General features: G+C 39.0%; 1 protein-coding gene across 1 annotated transcript in view; it reads right to left on the bottom strand.

Moving 5' to 3' along the window:
- LOC142216459 (tyrosine-protein phosphatase non-receptor type 9-like) overlaps positions 1 to 25005 on the bottom strand; it is a 49204-nt gene that overhangs the window by 3012 nt on the left and 21187 nt on the right. Inside the window, exons 3-11 of the mRNA XM_075284291.1 lie at positions 23963 to 24052; positions 21284 to 21408; positions 20642 to 20747; positions 18781 to 18891; positions 16714 to 17366; positions 12350 to 12440; positions 10369 to 10438; positions 3634 to 3712; positions 254 to 404 (exon numbers count right to left, since the gene is read on the bottom strand). Of these exons, the coding sequence (XP_075140392.1) occupies positions 254 to 404; positions 3634 to 3712; positions 10369 to 10438; positions 12350 to 12440; positions 16714 to 17366; positions 18781 to 18891; positions 20642 to 20747; positions 21284 to 21408; positions 23963 to 24052 (1476 nt within the window). The remainder of the gene's footprint in view (positions 1 to 253; positions 405 to 3633; positions 3713 to 10368; positions 10439 to 12349; positions 12441 to 16713; positions 17367 to 18780; positions 18892 to 20641; positions 20748 to 21283; positions 21409 to 23962; positions 24053 to 25005) is intronic.

Raw genomic sequence — 25005 nt, 5'->3', positions numbered from 1 at the left:
ACAACATTGCTTTAGTTTCTTTTACTTGTTAAATATTGAATATTTTATGTTATTAAAACTAATCTTTTTATACACCACATCTAAGATATCAAACATTTCACAAAACCTACATATACAGTATTTCTGAAATATACCTCTAAACTAGCTCAAGAGAATACAATGGCAGCCTATGAGAACTACATAGCTTTTTATTGCTTTTATTTAATTTGAAATATTAAAATATTCAGGTTAAACTAGAAAGTTCAGAACTTACCTGTTTATTGTAGAGATCCAGATGGGTTAATTTGAAGTCTTGGAAGAGATCTATATGAATGTTCCTGATAATAAAGTGCCCAGAATCTTCACTTCTCCCAGCTTCAAGAGGCCAGTATTGTCCACATTTTATTCGACCTCTTTCTATTACCCTGGAGAAGGGAGAAAAATGTCAAAAAAGAAATACTTAAGAGGCAAACACACTTGTTAAACCAAATAAGCAAAATGATCAACAAGAAAAATATCGCGAATGAGTGAATGAAGCGCTATTAAATAGTAAATAAATGTAGCAAACTAAAAAGAGGTTAGCTCAGAAACACATTTATCAAATATCAACAAGATCGAGGACACGTATCAGACTGCTGAACCAACCACTGACCACTGCGTTCCCCACCTAAATTAAACAATGCCTGCACATATTCATTTCTGCTCCATTCAATCTCTATGGGTCTGACAGAGACCGCTATGGCTATCCTACAGCTCTTGGCCATCTTTAACTGTCCCATACAGACCAAATGAAGGGGCAGCGCAAATGCATAACTATCATTCTGTAAGGGTATGGTTACACCATTTTTTCATCCCAACTCCATCATGCTGTTATTTCTACCTCCAATTCATTATAATGGACTTTGAAAGGTGGAACCCACCTGAAGATAGGTTGTGAAACTTTTGTTTTGAGGTGGATTCAGCCTGAAAAATCCACAGGCAAAAAAAAAAACCTGGTGTGAATTTATCCTTGTTCCCATATAGTTTATCCCTTTCGGTTCCCCTCCGACATGTTGCACACAAGCCAGAGGTAAACTGATACCAGAACGCCCGCTGCTGTTACATCTCCCTCCAGGTAGCACTCAGCATGGGAACCCAGTGAATCAAGAAGCTGCCAGCCAACAGCTATCACCCAACTCCCCATACACAGGGGTACAGCTCAGCCACATCCCCTTCCAAGACCTCCCAGTAGTCAATATACAGCAGTGAACAGTAAAGAAAGTGTGCTTTACTACTGTATGTGGTCCCAGGTTCGAATCCCGCCAGGAACATCATCTGCAAGGAGTTTGTATGTTCTCCCTGTCTTTGTGCAGATTTCCTCCTATTCTACAAAGACATACTGATAGGGGAAAGAAAAAAAAAAAAAAAAAGTACATTGTGATCCCTATATGGGGCTCACAATCTACATTAAAAAACAAAACAAAACAAAAAAAAAAAACTTCAAATGCAAATGTTGAAACCTTGGCTAGCCATACAGAAAAACTGTGACCCTGGCAGCACAAACCAGCCAATTCCAGCTCTTAGTTTTAATGCGCTTTTGTTTTGCATGTTCCCAGTGTTTGGACTTCTTCAGAAATGTTGGACTCCGCTTATGACCTCAATCTATTTAAAATAAAAGTGATTTTTATTTTATTTTTTTGATGCTAGGTTCCCACTTGTGCCTGGTATCTGTCCGCTTGTAGACCGTTTAAAAAGAAAAACGGTTTGGTACGAAAAAGATTCCAAAGTATTACACAGCAAATCCCTGAATTCGTCTTTTTAGACGGATTAGTCAATGGGTGTCCATTTAAAAACACTGACCTTTTGAGTCATCTTGTGTCCGATTTTGATGAATCTTTCCATGCACAGAGGGATAAACGGATTGCAAAACAGACACAAACAGATTACTATCGTTTTGTAATCTGCTTTCCATAAACCTCAATATTAAAAGAAACAAACAACAAACAACATATTGGTTGCTGTCCATCTAGTAACCTTATTTTTTTATATCGAGAAAAAGTCCTGCAAGTTGGACTTTTTTCTGCGCCCAAAAGAGCAGATACCAGATGGAAATGCTCCAAATACACACCTACGGATGGTTTTTATAACCCTTTGAAATCAATGGGGTTTAAAATGAACCATACAAATCAGCTTTTGAGGATTTTGAGAACAATTTCAAAAACTGATTTCGCACGGACAGCCAAATGCAGATGTGACCCCAGCCTGAACGTGTTTTCTTAATACTTTAGTCCTGGCTTAGTAATGGCCATCGTGACAGCATCCATTACTAAGGTGGGGCTTAGAGTTCACAAGTGAAAATGCTACCATTAACCTTACTCTGGTACCCACAGAGGTATTGAGAAGAGCTGGGGCAGTAGCTAAGCTATGACTATCTTATAGAACAGTAGCTACCAAAGGCTGGAATTATTAGGGCAAAATGGGAAAAAAAAAAATCATGGGCCTTCCCACCCTGGTAATACTAGGCTGCAGCTGATAATTATGATTCAGTTACCCAAAGCAGGGTTTCTGTAAAAAGCGCTGTTCACGGAGCTATGCCATTTCTCCCATTGTAAGACTGACCAATCAATCAAAAAATAACTGAAATCGAAAGTCTGCTGAACAAATGGATAGGAATTTGCTCACATCAATTATTTCACGTAGTGTGAACCCATGCCATCCTGCCTCATACTGCCACGGCCTAAAGTATATGTCACTAACTGTACAATACTCAATCAAGATTGCTGAACTGTGAAGAACCAAAACCAAAATGCAGTGCCATATAAATAGGGGTTGTGGCATGTAAAAAGGGAGCAACTTAAATAAATTATTATTATTATTATTTATTTATATAGCACCATTAATTCCATGGTGCTTTACATTTGTTTATTAATCCTTGTGATTCAGGTCAAACGCGCAGCCCTATCCAATAGTAATGAACTGTATTTACAAGAACAAGGCAGCTCAGTGAGCTTCTCCGTTTTCACCAAAACCGCTCCCAATGATTCTGGTTTAAAGGGGCTTTATCATTGAGAAAAGTCATTTTTAGCTAAGCACATCTTTGCATAGGGCTTTAGAAAGGCTATTCCACACCTACCTTTTGTATGTAGATTGCCTCAGTGGTTTTTGAATTAGCCCGTTTTTATCCATATTCTAATTAGCCTCTTGGTGCACCCCGGAAGTCTCATCGTGCACCCTCTACCTATTCTTTCCTATGTAGCCTGTGCCGCTGATCACTTCCTGTTTGCACACACAGATAGGAGAGAATAGCAGAGCGAATACTGCTGGGAACTAATTAGCATATGAATAAAGAGGGGCTCATTCAAAAACCACTGAGGCAATTTACATACAAAAGGCAGGTGTGGAATAGCATTTCTAAAGCCTATGCAAGGATGTGCTTAGTTAAAAATGACTTTTCCCAATGATAGAGCTCCTTTAAGTGGACATCAGAACAGGTTAGAGTAGGAACAGGGTTTGGGTGCAGGAACAAAAAGGAATTAAAAAAAAAAACCAAAAAAACAAAAAACCCTATACTGATCCAATTGATAAATATGATCACACTCTTAGTAGTGGTAAGCAGTAGCAGATGTACACACCATAATGTTCACATTCTATGATATTTTATACATGTATATTTACCTTGTAGTCATAACAATTATTAAAACTCTTTGTTCCCACACCATACGCCAGAAATCATCAAAGCATTTTGGCAAGGGACCTGGTTAGAGAAAAACAACATTAATGGAGTTTCACTAAAGCTCAAAACGATGCTTTGCCAATTGGCTCTAGTTAAAAGCTACCACTACCTACATAAATGGGTGCCAAGATTATTGCACGTTTTACATACTTAGTAAGCCTAAGCAATCGAACACTGCATGCACCAATATGTACGAAACAAAAGAATCTAACACTAAGCTAAGGGTCCTTTCACACCTGAGCTCCAGTTTGTGCATTCTGCCGGGTTTCTGTCTTCTGTCCCGGCCAAACTGGACAGGGGACGGAAACTCATTCACTTGAATGGATTTGCAAAGGTGACTGCCCATTTGCATCTTCTGCCTGTCCGGGGGAAACCTTTTTTTTTTTTAGCCGGACATGCAGGAACATTGTGTCTGGCTTTAAAAAAAAACAAAAACAAAAAAAACAACACGGTTTCCCCGCAGACAGGCAGTAGACGCACACGGTTGCTCATTCAAGTGAAGGGGTTTTTAAAACTGACCGCCGGGTTTCTGTCCCCTGTCCGGTTTTGATGGGGCAGAAGACGGAAATCCGATGGAATACACAAGCTGGACAATGAGCGCAAGTGTGAAATCCCCCTTAAGCTCTATTCAGATCACGTTTCCTACATCTGTTTAAAGGATGCAAAAAAAGGTTGCAAACTGATGACCATCCGTTTATAGACTATGTTATGTTATAAAAAACCTAATCTGAATAGAGCCTAAGAAAGTTGAAAAAAAATTAATGGACCATGGTTGGATGAGCAGGTAGATAGGTTCTTTTTTGCAGGTCTGACATTATTACAGTGACTTAAGAATGTAACCTTTTCTGCAAAGATAATAAAATGTATTTATATAGCGCCAACATATTCCGCAGCGCTGTACAATTAGTAGGGTTCAAAAACCGACAAACAAACATTACAAAGAAAGTCACTTCACACAGTGGTACTGAGGGCCCTGCTCGCAAGAGCTTACAATCTATGAGGTAGAGGGGGTGACACAAGAGGTAGCAGGGGCGGCATCGGAGGTAGAATTGCTTATACAATGGTGAGACAATTTTGTAATAGAGGTTACTATCATTATACAAACATAAAACTTTATCAGCCGTCTCCAGTCGTGTCCTTTAACATGTGGATGGTGCTTGGACATATAAAGTTAGGCTGAAATGGCATCATATCATGTGGGGTAATGTGGGAGCTGGAACAGAGGAGGGTTAGATTTTGGAGATTCTAATGACGGTACGGAAGGGTTTACATTAGGAATTGTTGGAAAAGATGTCTTTAGTTTGCGCTTGAAACTGTAGAAACTGGGGGTTAATCTGATTGTCCGGGGTAGAGCATTCCAGAGAAGTGGTGCAACTCGGGAGAAGTCTTGTATGCGAGCATGGGAGGTTCTGATAATAGAGGATGTAAGTGTTAGGTCATTGAGTGAACGGAGAGCACGTGTTGGGCGGTAGACAGAGATGAGGGAGGAAATGTATGGAGGTGCGGCATTATGGAGAGCCTTGTGGTTGAGGGTGATAACTTTATATTTTATTCTATAATGAATAGGCAGCCAATGTAGTGACTGGCACAGACCAGAGGTATCACTGTAGCGTCTAGCCTGATAGATGAGCCTGGCCGCTGCATTCAGAATAGACTGTAGAGGGGAGAGTTTAGTGAGGGTAAGACCGATTAGTAAGGAGTTACAGTAGTCAAGGCGAGAGTGAATCAGAGAGACAATAAGTGTCTTTAGTGTATCTCTGGTAAGGAAAGGGCATATTCTGGAGATGTTTTTGAGGTGGAGGTGACATGAGCGTGGAAGTTGGGGAGTGAAGGAAAGGTCTGCGTCAAACATGACCTCGAGGCAGCGGGTCTGCTGCCTAGGAGTTATAGTAAGGCCTTAGACTGCAATGGATATATCAGGGACAGATCTATTAGATGGTGGAAACAGTAGTAGTTCAGTCTTAGAGAGACTCAGTTTCAGATAGAGAGAAGACATGATATTTGAGACAGCAGAAAGACAGTCGCTGGTGTTCTGTATTAGTGCAGGGGTGATGTCACAGGAAGATGTGTATAATTGGGTGTCATCAGCATAAAGATGGTACCGAAAGCCAAATCTGGTGTTGGTTTGTTTAATGGGGCTGTGTAGAGAGAGAAGAGCATGGGGCCTAGGACCGAGGCTTAAGGAACCCCAACAGCAAGGGAAAGAAACAGATCCTGCAAATGATACATTGAAAAAGCGGTCAGAGATAAGAGAACCAGGAGAGAGCAGTGTCCTTGAGACCGACTGAGCGGAGCATAGTGAGGAGGAGTTGATGGTCAACAGTGTCAAAAGCTGCAGAGAGGTCCAGAAAAAGAAGAAGAGAGAAGTCACCATTAGATTTAGCCATTAGGAGATCATTGGAGACTTTTGTGAGTGCCGTTTCAGTAGAGTGCAGAGCGCGGAAACCAGATTGTAAGGGGTCAAGCAGAGAGATAGTGGATTAAACGAGAGTAGACCAGGAATTCCAAGATTTTAAAGTTGAAGGGGAGTTTAGAGACGGGTTGATAGTTAGCAGCAAAGGACGGGTCCAGAGAGGGTTTTTTCAATAGCGGTGTTATGACAGCATGCTTGAAAGTGGATGGGAAAATTCCAGAAGAGAGAGAGGTTAAATATTTTAGTAAGGTAAGTCGTGACAGCAGGCGACAGAGATTGGAGAAGGTGTGAGGGGAAGGGGTCACTACTGCAGGTTGTAAGGCGAGATGAAGAAAGTAGCTGGGATACTTCCTCTTCTGTAACAGGTTCAAAAGAGGAGAATGGACAGTCTGAAGTGCGGTTGGTGAGGGGATCAGTATTATGGTAGGTGTGGGAATCAATGGCACCTGGGGCTTGGGCAGTTATTTCCTGACGGATCTTATCAATTTTATCATGGAAGTAAGTGGCCAGTTCATCAGCACTAAGCTCTGTGAATGGCGTCTGCACCTTGGGTGTAAGTAAGGAGTGAAAAGTTTCAAAAAGCCTTTTAGGGTTGCTGGAGACAGAATGATGGTGGTGAAATAGACTTGTTTGGCGAGTTAAAGGGCAGAACTATATATTTTAAAGCATAAATTTGAAGTGGAGGAAATCTGCAGGTGAACGTGATTTTCTCCACAGACGTTCGGCACACCTAGAACCCCGCTGAAGAAAACATGTCTGTGGCCTGTGCCAGGGTTGCTTCCTCCTATGTGGGACTTTACAAGTGGAGGAGGAAGCCATCTCATCCAATGCATTTTTAAGGGTTTCATTATAGTGACTGGTGGCCAGATTGGGACAGGAGATTGAGGAGATGGGGGACAGAGAGGACTGTAGAGTATCTGAGAGGTGCTGGGTGTCGATCGCACGCAAATTCCTATATGTGTGTTGGGTAGGTGTATCTTGTGAAGGGGAAAGAGCACTGATGGTGAGAGACAGAAGGTTATGATCAGAGAGCGGCAGAGAAGAGTTAGCAAATTTAGAAACTGTGAGGAGAAGACGGAAGACAAGATCAATCGTGTTGCCATCTACATGTGTGGCGGAAGAAGAACATTGTGAAAGACCGTGAGGCAGCTGGGGAGACAGGCGTGTCAATAGGGATATTAAAGTCACCCATGATGAGGGTAGGAATTTCACTGGATAAAGGTGAACAAACCCAAATTGCACTGATGCCTATGGGTAAGCTTAAAGGGTACCTCAAACATGATGTTTGATTTGTCTTTTGGAGGGCACATTTTACAGACACTACCATCTTTATAAAAGAGGCACTAGGGATCATGCATAAAGTTCAGACACTAAAAAAGAATTTCACATAGCCAGACCTTTGATCACAAATCTAGTGCACATCGAAGTTTGACAACAGAAAAAATTACCACTCTAGTCTGATACTATTTAATTTCCATGGGTCTATCCCATGTATTCTAAAACTCACTTACTGTAGATTTCTCAACCACATCTCTTGAAAGTTTCTTCCAAACTATTTTAGTGAAATAATATTTCCTGACACAGCTTCTGATCTTCCCCTCAAAATAATTTCAGATTGTGCCTCCTTTTTGTGTTTTATATATATATATATATATAAAAAAAAAACAAAACAAAACAAAACAAAACACACACACACACACACACACACACACACACCTTCCCCCGGGAAGTTGTTTATTTTGTATATCTAACATATTTGAGGCTGAGGACCCATTCTGTGGAAAACCCGGTTTTTAATTTATTTTTTTTCAGGGGGTTGTGGCAGATTATAGATTTTTTTGGAACTTTTTTAAGCCTCTTGTGATAAACTTTATGCTTCAGAACCTCAATTTTTTCAGCACGCCTTTTCTCCCATTCTACTGCATCATGTTCCACACATAAGCATACAGATATTTTTGTTGGACTTTATATCCGTGATGGCGAACCCTCTATGGTGGCACGTGTGTGCTCACTAACGGGTAATTCGGTACAGGAATCCCCGTTGATGAGCGATCGCTGCATTCATGTTGTATGTGCATACAGCTGAAAGCTGTTAGTGTAGCCCGTGGTTCGCATGACGGCAGCCTTCACTGACCGCAGAGTGTGACCTCTGCCCCGACGCAGGCGTGATGACATAAGTCAAAAGGAGGACGACACCTGGTGGCTCTTCACCAGGTAAGTATAATAGAGAGTGTCAGAGCGAGAGTCATACTGAAGAACATATAATACTGGTGGGTGTACTAAAGAGCATATAATACTGGGGGGGAAACGTACTGAGGAGCATATAATACTGTGTGGGGGCATACTGAAGAAGATACGAGTGTGTGGGCGCCAATGTGGAGCATATAATACTGTAGGGGGCTACTATGGAGAGTATAATACTGTGGGGGGGAGGGCCTACTGTAGAGCATATAATACTGTCTCAGGTTCCCTCACTATTTATATCACACAGTATCTGTTTTATAGCAGACATGATATTAGTACAGGCTGTAATACCATTGCACGGTCACTATAAAACAGATCCTGTGTGATGTAAATAGTAAACATTAATTGTTCAAAACTACTAAATGCAGATAGCTTTACATTTCAGAACAAAGTTGTTTGTATTATTGAAAGCTCTGTAAAGCCTCATTCACACGACTGTAATTTGTGGGTCCGTAACTGTATGCAATCATGAATCTGCACAGTATTAAGTTTAAATTGCCGTGTTGGCACTTCGTAATAATTTATTGGGTTTTGGGTTGCAGTTTTGGGCACTCCGTCTCTAAAAGGTTTGCCATCACTGGTCTATAATCAATAGTTTAAATTTTTGATAGTACATTAAAAAAAAAAAAAAAAAAATCTTGTTCTCTCTAGATTCTTTTTCCCCATTGATGCAAAGAGTCTTTTCTTCCTCTCTCTCAACTCGATGCATGTATACTTACCAATGGCAGCAAAGCTTTTCCTGAGTTTGTAAAGGTATCTATGCATGTAAGGTTTCTTTCTCTGCTATGAACCATCTCAATAAATTAAAATATCATTGAAAAGTTATATTTATTTCAATACTATAACTCAAAACGTAAAACTCATTTCAAACATTCATTGTACACAAAATTATCCATATCAAGCATTATATTTCTGTGAATGTTGATGAAATCCCAAAAGTTACTCTCTCAGAAATGTTGGTGTACTGAAGAGTATGTGCAGTATATGTACTTATTTGGTCAGGGCTCCTTTCGCATGAATTACTGCAGCAACATTGTGTGGCATGGACTTGATAGGTCTATGGCACAGCTGATTTGTTATGGAAGCCCAGGTTGCTTTGACAGTGGCCTTTGCATTGTTGGAACTGGTGCCTCAACTTCCATGGGTTTGCTGGACAATCAAGCAGAGTGATACTGTGGATATTAAACCAGAAGTTGTTACTTTTGGCAATGTTGGTAAGTGCCAAGTCCTACTGGAAAGTTAAATCAGCACCTCCATAAAGTTTGTCAGCAGAGAGACACATGAAGTGTCCTAATATTTCCTAGTAGATGGCTGTGCTGACTTTGGACTTCATATAAAACAGTGGACCACAACCAGCAGATGACATGGAAAACTGAAATTCTACCTCAAGCAACTTGGGCTGAGTGAGTCTCCGCTCTTCCTCCAGACTTTGGACCACTGAGTAACAGTCCAGGCTTTTTTCTTCTTAGCCTAGATAAGACACTCCATGTGAGGCCTCCAAATTCTTCAATAGTATTTTCTTGACAATCCTTTCAAGGTTGTGGTTATCCCATTTGCTTGGGCACATTATTCCCCCAAACTTTTTCCTTCCACTCAACTTTCCATAGCTGTTCTGATACAGCACTCTGAACAGCCAGCAATGACCTTTTGTGGCTTACTCACCTTGTGGACGGTGTTAGTGAATATCTTCTGGACAAAAAACGTCAGCAGTCATTCCCATGATTGTGTAGCCTACTGAACCAGTCTGAGGGATCATTTAAAGGCTGTGGAAACCTTTTTATCTTGCGTTTATTATCAGATTACAGTGTGACACAGTCTATATATGTTATTTCCTCAGCATTTCATTAGCCATAATCATCAACATTCAAAGAAATAAATCACTTGATATAGATCACTATATCTAACACATTGAAATGAATTACTGAAATAAACTTTGCAATGAAATTCTAATTTATTGAGATACATCTGTATATGATGCAACTGTGCAAAAAGAAAATATCAAAAATAAAAATTATATTACCTTGAGTAGCAATATAGGCATATTTTCTTTTATACCCATCCATAAAACTGGCATTAATGTAGTCAGTTGTCTATAAAAGAAAGACCAAACAAAATGTTATTCCTTGTAAGCCTTATATAAATGAATATATCACGCATTTATTATACATATATACAGACACACACATTCATTAGTATTGCTGGCAAAACAGACAACTACTAATTTCTAAGTTAGTATATTTTCCGATGGGATTCCATGTACCGATACTTTAACAATGATTACTACCATGCTGAAAAGACATGTTGGGTCAGCAGTGAAATTGCCTCAGCCTGACAAACTTACCATCACTTGTGCCAGAAAGTTGGCGCGAGTTACCGTATACCTGAAATTTACAGCAATTCCTAACCGATGTAGGTTTCATTGATGGTGTACAGGAGTCTAGCGCAGGGGCCTCTTAATTCAGGTGCATTTCGCACCAGATAGGGACGTTAAAACTTTAGGTTGTAGGATACAAGCAATATTTAGCTACCCCTACTTGTCTATTTGTTTAAAAAAAAAAAAACTCTGAAAACCTTCCAAAACAGTTTTCTCTGGTCTCTAGTAGCTAATTTTTACTTTGGGCAGGGTTGTGTACGCCTCCACTTGAGCACATGCACAGCTTTAGTTCTTCAATAAATCGTCAATGTACCTGCTTTAACCTAATATAGAAAGAGAATATGATCTAAAAAGTTTGCTTGCATATGAATATTAGAAGGTAGACTATTCAATATATATCAGTCTATAGCTGAATGACAGATTTCAGTGAGTCAGCACTGTGTAGCAGCGTTACCTTAATACATTGCTGCAAGTTACATGGAAAGTGTGCAGTGTGGCTCCAATTGGGTAAGGGCTAGTTCACACAGGGGGGGGATTTTGGCACAGAGGTTGACGTGGGGAGATGCGTCACTCTCGGGTCAAAACCCGCCTGCCACAACTATCACGGTTTTCCCCTCCGGAGTCAGCTGAAATGAATGGACCGACTCTGGAGGTTACTGCCACCAGGCGGACAGCGAGGCCCGACAAGCCGCGGAATCTGCCTAAAAAAAAAAAGAAAAGGCAGTTCACATGTTGCCGCTAGCGGAAAAAAGAAGCCTGGCAGTCTTCATAGACAACCATTGTGAGGGGGCGGATTATGACATCAATTACGCGCCATAATCCGCCCCCTCTGTGCCCGTGTGAATGGGCCCTAAACATTACCACGCAGTTTTGAAATAGCTGCGGTAGTCTGAGCTGTCCAACCCCTGCAGATCTATAATTGATAGCCCACATTAAAGATGCAGCATCAGTATTAGAAATGTAAAATAATCCCCTTATAGAGTAACTATCCAATAGAGGTAAACAGAAAAACAGATTTCTTCCTCTGGGATGAAAGCTAAATCTGCAAACCTCTCTACCCAGATAATACTCCTTGGCCTATAGGGCAGGCAGTCTACACAAGGAGTAACTGCACAAGATTTTTGTAATGATATTTGTGATTCATTAAGTACAGTCGGAGAAACTGCATATGACTACTTTATAATCAATCAATATCATGTAACAAGAATTGTACAAGGAATGTTTGTTATATTGACTGACATACAATACTGAAGAGTAAACCGTATAGAACAGGGATAGGGAACGTACGGCTCTCCAGCTGCTGCCAGACTACAACTCCCAGCATGCATACTTGCTCTCCTGATCTTGGAACTCCCATGGAAGTGAATGGAGAATGCTGGGAGTTGTAGTTTCACAGCAGCTGGCGAGCCGAAGGTTCCCTACCACTGGTATAGAAGGTTCACCCTGTATCTTCTAACTTTTTATAAAAAGGCAGATCCTACCTATTATTACTTGAGTACTAGAAGACCGGAGACAGAATTGGCTGGGTGAGACCATCTAGACAGGCTTACCCTGGGGAGATCTAGGACATATTTCTGCATATAAGTGGAGGTACACTAAAAACATCAAATACATCAGAAAAGATTACCTCATCTGTGCCAATAAGTCCCAGCTTAACTCTGGACTGGTCCAAGCACAAGACATCACTGTACCTATTCTTTGCTTGATTGTAAGGCTTCCTGTGAGAGAAGGAATATACAATAAGTAAATGAACATTAAAACCTACGTGATGGAGCAATACTACTAAAAACTAATATAGTATGGAAATGGAAGATTGAAAGACACAAAGTTCAATCTATCGACCTACAGAGTTCGAGCCAGTGCAAGCAAAAAACCAACCAAAAGAACCAGTTGCCTCTAATATTAATATCATTGAGCTTCTGAAATCAGTCTTGTACAGATCTAGCAGAGAAACAGGCCCCTTCACCACCTCATCCTCCCTATTTTTCACCCCACATCAGGTGGTGTTCGGCATAGAAAATGGTGTATACAGGAATTACAGTTTTTGTGGCAGGTTTGGGCTTGTTATAGATGTATCCAGTTATTGAACTTATTGGAAGTATTCCATATTTTATTATGCAAATAATTGGAAGTATTCCAGTAAGGATGCCATATTTTAATATGCAAATTGTATTTAAAGAGGCTGCCCAGTGGGATACAAATTGGACAACAGGCTCAAAACAGGTCACTGTTGTAGTCACTCATTGTGTACACAGTATTTCCTGTGTGATAGGAGAGACCAGGACTAGGAAATGGGACTTTACAGCGGAGGACTTGGGTAGTGTTGGAATAGGAGAGCCAGGGGATCAGGAAAGAGTATAGCTCTAACCTTTTCGAGGTCTTTACACACTAATATATATATATATATATATATATATATATATATATATATATATATATATATATATATGCGCATTCCAATAAACTGATAACTAACTAATAAAGCTTGCCCTTTGTTGTATTCTATACTTATCTTATGTTGCGCAGGCTTAATATAAAGAGCCATGTTCAAAACATAATATTAATAAAAGGCTATACTCATTATTACTGCATAACATTATGACATTATGGATAATAAATCTTCTAGATCCACGTGACTGGCTAGTCACCGTCTGACAAATCAGGATTTTATGGATAGTGAAGGGATGAGTGGACATTATAAATGCTGTATACAGCAGGTGAGTCAGGCAAACTTCCACCTACAGTGTGTTGCTCCTATGAAGTTGGTACACATCAAAGTGGAAGCTCTAGGAAAGTAAAGTAAAATTAGGGAATTTATAACATGCCATACACTACATCGTGAAACGCTCTGCAAAGAAATCCAAAGACCCTAGGCAAAAAAAAAAAAAAAAAAAGGGACAGGATATTTTATAGCTCTTAGTGTCAAATTCGAAACCCTCATACAAGTAAGATGTATGTATACAGACTGAATTCTGCATATACTTGTATGAGACAGAGTGCTTGAGGACATTAGAAGATTAGTCTAGGATATTCATGACAAAATGATTTCATTTGTCCCAACTTTATACAGTGATTGTATGTCTTAATAGCCATATGACCTTAATATACTTTTGCTGTATTAGCCCATTTAAAAATACAGAAGAATAGCGCATGTACTGAGGATAAACATACCTCACCTTTAAAGTGTAACTCCAGTTATGAACAACTTTTCATACACGAACAGTACAGGTTAAAATAAGAAATTTTGTAGTAGAGCTCATTAAAGAAATAGGTTTTCTTTTCCAGTTTTCAGGTAGTCACTTTCTCCATACTAAGTCTATGAATTAACCACCAGGCAGGCTGAATATGGAAGCCAATATAATATAAACAAAATGTCATGTATTATATGGGTTGGTACGATTACGGGGATACTAAATTTGTACATAGTTTTACAATTTGTATAGCTATACAATTTGAATTAAAATAATTTTTTTTAAAAGTTGCGCCATATTCGGACTCGATTTTTTTAATTTATTTATTTATATTTCCATGTATGGGGAAGCATAAAGCATTTTTTTTTGCAGGGTCAGATATAATTTTTAGTTATATCATTTTGTGGAATTTCTGATTACTTTTTATTCAAATTTTTATGATAGACGATGGAGAAAAGCAGCTCAAATTTTTTTCCCACTACAGTGTTCACTACATGGGAAAAATTTTATCCCATAAATCCCTACATCAGGCATTTGTAGACGTAGGGATTTATGTTTTCTTTTGTTTATTTCAAATCTAGGGAAAATGGGTGTGATTTGAATAGTACGCTCTTCGCCATACTATTATGTTGTACTGAGCGTATAGTTAAGGCTCAGCAGCGTAATAGTATGGCGCAGTAATGCTACAGGCACATATGCTGTGCCTGCGCATTTTTTAGTTTGCCACTTGGTCCACTCGGATCACATGGATCAGCTGGTGGAGTTGGAAGATACTCCTTCAGCAGATTATTTTTAAGTATAAACAATAAAAATAAAAAACAACAAATATTATTGTATTTAAAAAATACATACTATAAAAAAAAACAAAAAAAAAAAAAAACACCCAACGTTAGGTATTTTGCCCACTTTGCCTTCCCCATAAAAAAAAAAAAAATTAAAAATAAAAACTGATCAAAAAGTCATACATACCAAACTTTGGTACCAATAAGAAGTACAAACTACCTTGCGTAATTAAAGGGTTAATGTCTTGGCTGTCATAGGAACAAAACAGTTTCTACTATCTGGACATGTGGGAGCTGTCCTACAATGGTAAACGTACGGGGCTCTTAGGGGTAATTCAGGGGGGCACAGCTTAAAGCAACTGCAAGTATTAGCTCTGGGTCTCCGCTGTACAATAGCAGAACGGCCACTATCAGTCATACTATTATGGCGGATGTTGGGAAAGGGTTTAAACTCTGCAAAAATTAACAGTTTGTGTGTCAGAAATATCACTATTAGCCATTATATGACTTTGGCAATTTATATACAGTTTTTTCTCATATGCAGGCCATATGCATTGCAGTTTGCATTTTCTCTGAGCTAGTGGGTGGAGACTAGCTGCCATACACTGATGACAGTAAATCTGGCCACACTCACACAAGACACAAATGCTCAGTCTGAAACAAAATAGCAAATGATCCGCCAAATTAGGCCACCCTCTTACATTTTTGGCAACCGCACTCCCAGAAATGGCCAACACAATAGATCAGATTTTTGACAGACAAAAGTAAGACATCGCCCTTCGCGAACAGTTAGAAATTTCTTTTGTTTTTCATTGCTTGAAATGGTCAAAGTCGGCCATCTTATGTATATAGCCTGCTTTAGTACAGGAGAATCGACTCCAAAACCTATAAAATCACTCAAACAACCCCAGAACAATGCAGGACATATACAGAGCTATTGAAATAGAAAAAAAATAAAAAATAAAAAAATATACACACACACACAAAAACACCGAACATGGCAATCAGAATAAATCTCTGGGATCTAATTCCCATTTCCAAAAAACTTATTAAATAATTTTCAAATAGATTAATTATAATTCACAAATGTCAAAATGCCCATAATGTGACAGAACGACTTACAGTATATGTATAGGTGTTCCCTGACTTGTCCCCAAGCCTAGTGTGCATATGGATGGGGGAGTCTGGAGGAAAGTGTTCCGCTGACAGCTAGTTGTATAAAGTTTGGAATACACCTTCAATAAATTAAAAAAACAAACAAAAACACCAAACCTCTGTTAAGAGAGCAGGACTTGTCCAGATGGAGTTGTCATCTACTGAAGTGTATTAGTAGTGAGTTCACACTCCTTAGTTATTTTCCAAACCTGATGGAAAATAACTAAGGAGTGTGAACTCACTACTAAATACATTCAGTAGATGACAATCCATCTGGACCAAGTCCTGCTCTCATAACAAGGTTTAGGATGTTTTTGTTTGCACTTTGAACCATACGGATAAAAATTCTGCAGAACTGCTGTAGAAACAAAGTGAGCTCAATTGCTTGATTTTTCATTTCATACGCAATGAGAAAATAGATATAAAAGCGGCTACAAAAACATACACAGCTTTTTAGCATTACACGTACAGTTTTTCTATGAATAGATTGGATTTTAGCTCCTGAATGAGAAATAAAAATGATTGCAAGTAAAGATGTGAAAATGTAGAAGAATTAAATTATCCCAAATCTGTATTTTACTGTACAAAGACAATACTTTAATCTACATAAACGGAGAGTACTCGTTCACAGGCAGGTTCACATGTGGCAGATCTGTTGCAGAAGTTTCTGCAACAAAAAACGGTTTGCCTACTTGTACAAAGGGTCATTTCTGCAAACCCCATACAGATAAAAAGGAATGGTCAATGAAATATCCACAACAAAGCTGCCACATGTGAATATACCATTACAGATCTATTAAAAAGCATGAAAGAATGAAAATAAATCTCACTAATGGGTTTCTTATCAGGAAGTTCCAACCTACTTTGATACATCAAAAGTACCGACTGGTGGCTCTTTTCGAATTTCTTCATACTCCTGAAAAATGCCCCTCTTTTTCATCCTCTTGATGTGCTGAACCAAACCTAGTACCGTCATTCCTCCTTCTTCAGGCATATGTATAGATTGCTCCATGTCTGCAGGCAGTGGTCGAGATTTCTGGGGTAAAGGTGGGATGGAAGGATTGTCAGCAGGCTGTTTATACAATGGTGTGTCCGGAGGAGTCTCCGATTGAGGAGGCGGCCTCCTACAGTTTGTATTTGCACCGGAGCTTTTATCGCAACAATCGTTGTTGCCACTAACGGCAGAACCATTCCACTGCACACAGCCACTTACTCTGTGTGCCTCAGCGTAATTCTTAGTCCTGTTTTCATGGTAATGATTGTGAATAAGTCTGGTATTATCAGTCACATTCTGCTGGGTGCAATTAGAGTTTAGTCTATCACTCACGGGATTTTGCTCAGATGCGTATATAACAAAAAGATGGTCCATGCAATCTCCATTTTCTTGTCCTTGCCTAGAATTGACACATGCCTGTATCCAAGCAACGTGGCTTATTTTGGATGTTCCTCCCAAATGCTCTGGTAAAGATTCCTTCGGTATGTGATTAACCAACTCATGGGCTTTCACTGTGCGTACCTGTGTTGGAAATATAAAGAATTACAATAATCCTTTGTATAAGGTCAGGTGAGCTACAATCTAGCTGTGTTTAACACAAGCATTAATATATGTAGACTTCTCAAACACAACACACAGGAACACTTGTATCAAGTTTCTACTTCAGGATCAGTCAAGGTGTTGAGAGAAACAAGGATAAGCACTAAAAATAATGGAGAGAATGGCCATCTAATGATTTCAATGACTGATTTCACTTTGTTTAAAGGGATTCTACCATTAAACTACTTTTTTTTCTAATTACCATGTCGGAATAGCCTTAAGAAAGGCTATTCGTCTCCTACCTTTAGACGTGGCCTCCGCCGCGCCATTCCGTAGAAATACCGGTTTTAACCGGTATGCAAATGAGCTCTCTGCAGCAATGAGGGCGGGCCCCAGCGCTGAAAGGCCGATGAGCCCATCCCCATTGCTGCCCGAGAGCTCTTTCCTGCCCCGCCTCCTTCTTCTGCAACAACTCCGCCTCTTCTGGCTTCTCTTGCTCTTGTAGTTCTATACAAGAGCATAGAGAGGCCACCCCAAAATGGCCGTTTTGGGGTGGCCACTCTTGCAGTTCCATACAGGAGCTGGCCGGCGGCCATTTTGGGGTGGCCTCTCTATGCTCCTGTATAGAACTACAAGAGCAAGAGAAGCCAGAAGAGGCGGAGCTGCTGCAGAAGAAGGAGGCAGCGCAGGAAAGAGCTCTGGGCAGCAATGGGGACGCGCTCATCGGTGTTTCAGTGCTGGGGCCCGCCCTCATTGCTGCAGAGAGCTCATTTGCATACCGGTTAAAACCGGTATTTCTACGGAACGGCGCAGCGGAGACCACGTCTAAAGGTAGAAGACGAATAGCCTTTCTTAAGGCTATTCCGACGTGTTCCTTAGAAAAAAAGGTAGTTTAATGGTAGAATCCCTTTAATGCACCTGCAACAACACTGCTTGAACAACAACTTTTCAACAGTCACAACATATTGTTCCATAGAACACTTGTCTGATCGCTGCCTCCCCTTCCCACCATATAAACTATTTAAATGGAGATGTGATCTGAGATATGTGCAAAAACTCCATTTATCTCTGCGTGTATGACTGCTGCTTCACAGAAGAGTGAGGGGGATATGTAACCCCAGTTCATGGGATCAGCAAGGGCACCAGTGGTTGGACCTACACTGATCAGACAGTTGAAATCTTGGGATAACTCCTTTAGAAAAATCTTAACAGCAATAAGAACAATTTAAAATAAATGCTACTTGCTTTAAAAATAAATCAAGTGTTTGCTAGGCAAGCAATTGATGTAACTGAAGCTACCTTTATTAATACAGATCAATGAAAAAAATGTAGCAAACAAAAAATGTTTAAAAAAACCAGGCAAAAATAAATAAAAATTAAAAATATAATACGCTACCCGTTCTCTCAGCTTTTCTCTGACGAAAAGACGTAAAACAGCAAACGGAGCTCGAAACCAAAGAGGAGAGGATACAATAAAAACACATTTTAACCGTGCAGGAAAAGCACCCTATGGACAAAAAGAAGGAATGAAAAATTGAATATACACAAAAATAAAATAAATATGTATCCTGCAAACTATTTCCATCCATACTTATTCGACCAATCACCTGCCCATACACTTATTACGTCAGTCATAAATTCATATAATCTTCGATAATCTTTTCATCTCCATAACCAGCATAATATAAAATGAGCATTTTAATAAAGCATTTCTATCATTGTTGAATGTTGTCAAATATTAAAGGCCAAAACCACCTTGAAACCGGGGCCCCATGGGCTGGGAACGCCGCAATATGCCTGCGGCGGAAACTCCGCGGGAAAAATGGTGGCGTTTTACAGTATCTGAAAAGTGGATGGGATTCATGTGAATCCCATCCCCAACTTTGCGTTTCAAACCACAGCGCGGACATGCTGCGATTTCCAAAACCAGCACGGTTTTGGAAATCGCAGCATGTCAATTATATCTACGGAAACGCTGGCAGCATTCCTGTAGATATAATGGTAAAGTCCGCGGAGCAAAACTCATAGCGCTGCGGGAAGAACCGCGATGTATTACCGCTGCGTTTTTTCCTGCAGCGCTTTAGCACTGCATATCGTCCTGTGGGGCCTTAGCCTTATGCTTTTTCCTCTGCAGACTTTGTTTCTATTATGCCTATCTGGAAACCACCAAAATTTCCGTAGGTATAATTGACATGCTGAGATTTGCAATTTGCAAAAGTCACATTTTTTAAAAACTACTGTTAGTTTTAGCTGCAGGAAAAAAAACTGCATTTTTTTAGCTGTGATTTGCAATATCGGGCATGTGCCTTATGAAATTTTCATTTCTTTGATTTTGACTATTGTTTATTAACTAATTTGGCCCAGTTGGCTTCTGCAGCCTACAATTATATATAGTAATAACTAGTAGAATACTGCTCATTACAATTGTACAAAATCGGCTGGCACCTTTGTCTCCATTCCCTGTCTTTTTTTTTTCTTGAATGATTTAAGCTGATTTAAATCAGAACTCAACTCATTTGTTGCAAAACCCATACCCACTAGGTTTAGCACCACTTGTTTAGATGATAGGTGAAAAAACTCCCTTTAGGCTGAGGCCCCATGTTGAGTAAACGCAGAATTTTTGCCTGCTTGAGAAACGGAATGCTGCATTTTACCGCAGTAAAAATGAAATGATAAACGCAGTGGAAAAAAATGCAATGTGTTTCGCTACGTGGGGCTTTAGCCTTAAAGTGTATTTAAAACTGAACATTTTCAGCCCTTAAAAATATGCACAAAGAAACTTCAAACTAGGGCTAGGTGATTATAACCCAAATCAAAATCGTGAATAATTGAACATTTTACCTCGATTACAATTAATGATTGATTATTTTAGGACTCTCCACTTTTTTTTTTTATACGCCAAACCTCCTATTTATAGGCCACCAAATTTTGTGTCAGTTATTCACATATCTGCAATCCTTATTGGATAGTGTACAGTTAGTGATATATCACTGCCCAATGGCACTGAGAGACAGAATTGCGTAGATATAAAACAACTGATGTGAGCAAGTTTACAAGCATTAATTGAACCAACTTAAAGTTTTGGGAATTTTTCAATTAATTGCCCAGCTCTACTCCCAACACCCCTAGGTGCAAAAGAAATAAAAATGTGTGTGTGTGTGTATATATATATATATATATATATATATATATATATATATATATATATATATGTAAAAGGTAACCAAAAAATAAATGCACTAATACTCAATACATACCTTTAAGAGGTTCAATATTTTTACACACAGTTCATAATCAAAATTTCCATAAGTGGAATTAATCATATCATAAATGAAGATAAGCCCGTTCCTCTGTGTCTCCACCCTACAAACCAAAAATATTAGTTAAAACAAAAGAATGTAAAACACCAAGAATTCACAAAATCCACAAAGTAAAATACTGCAATCCTTTTAACCATTGCACCACTAACATTTTAACCAAAGCAGAAAAATCTACGTGCCTCAGATGATCCTCCAAAGGGTAGTAAATAATGGGTGCAGTGGAAATAGAGCGTGGATCTAATGTAACCAAATAATGTCATTTACATGACTGTAAAGCCTTATTCATTCATAAGCTAATTCATATTCCAGCTTCCTTCCATGAAGTAATATTGGAAGAGAACAGGCAGTAAGAAGTAAGAAACAAAATAAAAATAAAATCAATAAGATAATATTGAGATCCGCTTTCACATACTGGTAAATCATAATTTGCTGAAATACCAAATCCTAATCAAACTCCACATCCTAATAAAACTGAATTCTAATTTTTCACTAAAATAGATTATCTGAAAGATTGCCCTGCACCATCATATTGTTCTGATGGGAAGGAAAGAATTAAGTGATCACTCATCAATAAATTACCTCTCAATGGCTTTATCTAGCTGGTAGATAATAGCCTGGAGAACTGCCTTATGTGTGGTTACATCCGGCCGGTGTAGTCTAGCAGTGAACAAGGCTAACGCGGCTCCATTTGCATCTCTTCCGGGCTGTAATTGAGAAGCACAAACACTGTGATTATCAAACACTAAGAAAAGAAATGTATAGCCCTAAATTTTACTGCTCAAACACACAGACAAAATTACCTACACGATTAAGTTTATAAAGTCCAAGAATTCAAAGGGATATTTCAATAAATTATATTAATCATCTATATATTGGTAGAACAGCCAATCTGATATTGACTCGAGTATAAGCCGTGGGGGAAAATGCAGCAGCTACTGGAAAATTTCAAAGATTAAAATGGTCGGAGGTTTTGGGTGCAGTAGTTGCTGGGTGCTGGGAAAGGGGAGGGGGTGTTTTGGTTGTCTGTCTGCCCCTTCCCTGAGCTTGAGGACTGTTTTTCCCCGCTACTTGGAACTCAGTCTTGCTGAATATAGGGTATCTGCAGTGCTCCTATTAACCCCCTCCCGACGGACCAGGAGCACTGCAGATCCCCTATATTCAGTAGACCGGGCACTTTCAGACACAGGGATACCTAATGTGTATGTGCTCACAGTCATTTTCTACTTTTGTATGTATTCTAGGGAAAGGAGTGATTTAGAAAAAATTTTAAAGCTTCTTTTTTTTCCACTATTTTATTCTATACATTGATACTGCAGCTGGTCATAGACCCCCCCCCCCCCTCCTAAAAAAAAAAAAAAAAATTTGCGCTGACTTGAGTATAAGCAGAGGGGGGCTTTTTCAGCACAAAAACGGTGCTGAAAAAAATTCAGCTTATACTCGAGTATATACGGTACATATTTAATATATATATATAATGTACATACACATACATACACACAGTATATAAAATTGTATTTATTTATTTATAATAAAACACACTAGCCCCCTCGCCTATCCTACAACAACAAGAAAGGCATTAAATTATCCACTTCCTTTGATCACCAAAGGAGCATTCAATATTATATAGGATATTTTTTGAGGCTATAGCCTAAGGTTGGAAATATCCACTTTTTATCTATGAAAATCTAATAGATCAGATAATCCTGCACTTACCAAGTCCAATTAATGCAAAATCAAAGAAAAACAAAATGACATATTTTGTATAACAATAGGTGACACAGAAGACCATATACACAATTTGGTTAGGATTAGGCTATATTCACATTTGTGCTGTCACAGGGCCAGAGGAAACAAACAGACAGCAATGGATCAGCAAAATATTGCTAGTGAGGGGCCGCTGGATTTCCACTTTTTTAAAGCTAAAATTGTCTTTGAAAAGAGTTGGGCAGAACTTTTCTGTCCAGCCATTTCTGATGGACGGACAGAGACACAGCGCAGATGTGAAAGTAGCCTTAGGAGAAAAATGACAGACATACTATTATATTGTATAAAGGGCTTATAGAGATTCTTAGGCCCCATGCACACAACCATAGTGTTGTTTCATTTCTATACCATCAATTACATATCCATCGTAACTGATAGTATATGGACCTATTCATTTCTACATACGTCTGTAGTGTTTATGGATCCGTGTGGGACCATAGGACAGAACCAAAAACATGGAGCAGCTATTATTCCTGACCATTTTTCAACCAGGTCTGTCTATTCTAATCTTTGGCTCCATGAAAAGCAAGGACAGCACATGGATACCATTGTGTTCTTTCTGTTGCTCATGGACACTATAGTATTGTGCATGGGGCCTTACACTTTCAAGTAATTGCATCACAAAGAAATTTCTAGGAAATTGGTTACTCTATGAATAACCAGGAAAAGGCACACATTGCACACAAGAGAAGTTCCGGAATTGGTACTTTACAGGAAATGCGATCATTTACTACAACAAACATGTCTTAAATGGTGACAGGTCAAAAGAAATAGAAATGGGCTACAGAGCAAGGAAGATGGAGGAAAGAAGGAGGGGAAAGGTGGAAGTGAGACAGATATACCAGATTCTAGTAAGTCAACCATATACTGTCATTAACAATTTACTGTGGGCTATTCCCAGGAATGTCAAATAATACGCTTTATCACTGAAAGAAATCAAGATGGATTAAATTCCAGAAATACCACCTTGACCCCCGGGAGAACATAAGTAAGTATTTCATACAAGTAATCTTAATCACATATCTGCTTTCATGTTACGACCTGCCTTGGCAATATAACTGCTGCGACCTTATTAGCTTGTTTGCATGGCAGCCAGCAGTCTTTTGTGCATGGACATCTTGGTAGGAGGACTCTGTTCATAAGAATACACGAGGGGAAGTCCATGCACACATGACTTAGTCTCTTATATTTTTAAAGCTATATACCCCAGGGCTGTCAAGTTGGTAGGCCCTTGACAGCCCAACTTAATACATAGCTGACAGTATGGGGTCAGCCAGAAGCTTCAATTCCCTAAAAACAAACTAGTAAATGACTTCATATTGAGGAACATATTCAATAAACTATGCATCTAATTATACAATATCAATGATTATATAGCAGAAATCAAAATTACTTATTTTACTTTCCAACTTCACAGCCCTGATATACTGCTTTAAATATAACATTTTAGTACGGACGTCAAGGGAACTCCTTTACACTAATGGTAATACTTACTAAAACTGTAAATTTTCCACTCAGCAGCTCAGAGCGTAACGGTTCTTCATCTGGATTTATGTTGTAGATCCCTTCTTTAAGTCTGGTGTTCTGTTAAAGAGAAAACCGGATGAACTTCTTTATGTAGCCTGTATTGTTGAAGTCATCATAGGTCATTCTACGGGTTGATCTCATACATATTTATATGCTTCTACAATATTCACTTGTAAAGGTGAATAATTTCGTTACACGTGACAAATTACAGATCACATATTTCTTTAATGAATAATTATCAATGCGGAGTGAATAATTATAATAATAATGAGTGCTCAGGTGTCTGGGGAAGTGGCAAGAATCCACAACATGCTTACACTCCAACCAAGCTCTGATGGCTCAAAGCTGTTTTGAAACCATAGCAAATATGTACGAACAAAGAAAGTTTTTAAAATAGATTTTTGTTCTAAGTATATTATCAAAACTTGCCTAAGTTACCATAGCACTTTTACATCTTTAAAGGGATTCTACCACTAAAACGCAGTTTTTTCTGCTTTAGACGAATAGCCTTTCTAAAAGCTATTCTGACATCTAAAGCAGAAAAAAAACTGCGTTTTAGTGGTAGAATCCCTTTAACTAAAATAATGGTTAAACATGGAAAAAAACAACATGATTTCTCTAAAAATATAAAATTATTAAGTAAAAAAGTATGTTAAAGATTACAACATTCACCAATTTCTTGCTTCCAGTCCCAGCAAATCCCTTTGCTTTGGGTGAAGACAGGCAAAAAAAAAAAAAAAAAAAGCAAAAAAAAACAACAATTTTTTCCTGCTGGTCAAACCCTTTGAATCTGAAGCCACTATATGTATTTTGGGCAAAGGAAGGTGTACACATGTAAACATCTGTGTGTGTGTGGGGGGGTGGCAGGTGGTGGCTCATGAATTGTGTCAACTCTCTGCCAAATGGGTGGGACAGAGCAAGGAAATATGCACCTGCTGTTAGTGTCGTATAGTCAGCAGTGAAGGGGCTGCCCTGCTTGTCTGAATGCTGCAGTCTCTTTAAACAGCTGA

This window comes from Leptodactylus fuscus, chromosome 1, assembly GCF_031893055.1.
Source record: "Leptodactylus fuscus isolate aLepFus1 chromosome 1, aLepFus1.hap2, whole genome shotgun sequence".
In the NCBI taxonomy this organism is placed as follows: Eukaryota; Metazoa; Chordata; class Amphibia; order Anura; family Leptodactylidae; genus Leptodactylus; species Leptodactylus fuscus.
The sequence above is the reverse complement of the archived record's forward strand: the minus strand, read 5'-3'. Positions and strand labels throughout refer to the sequence as shown.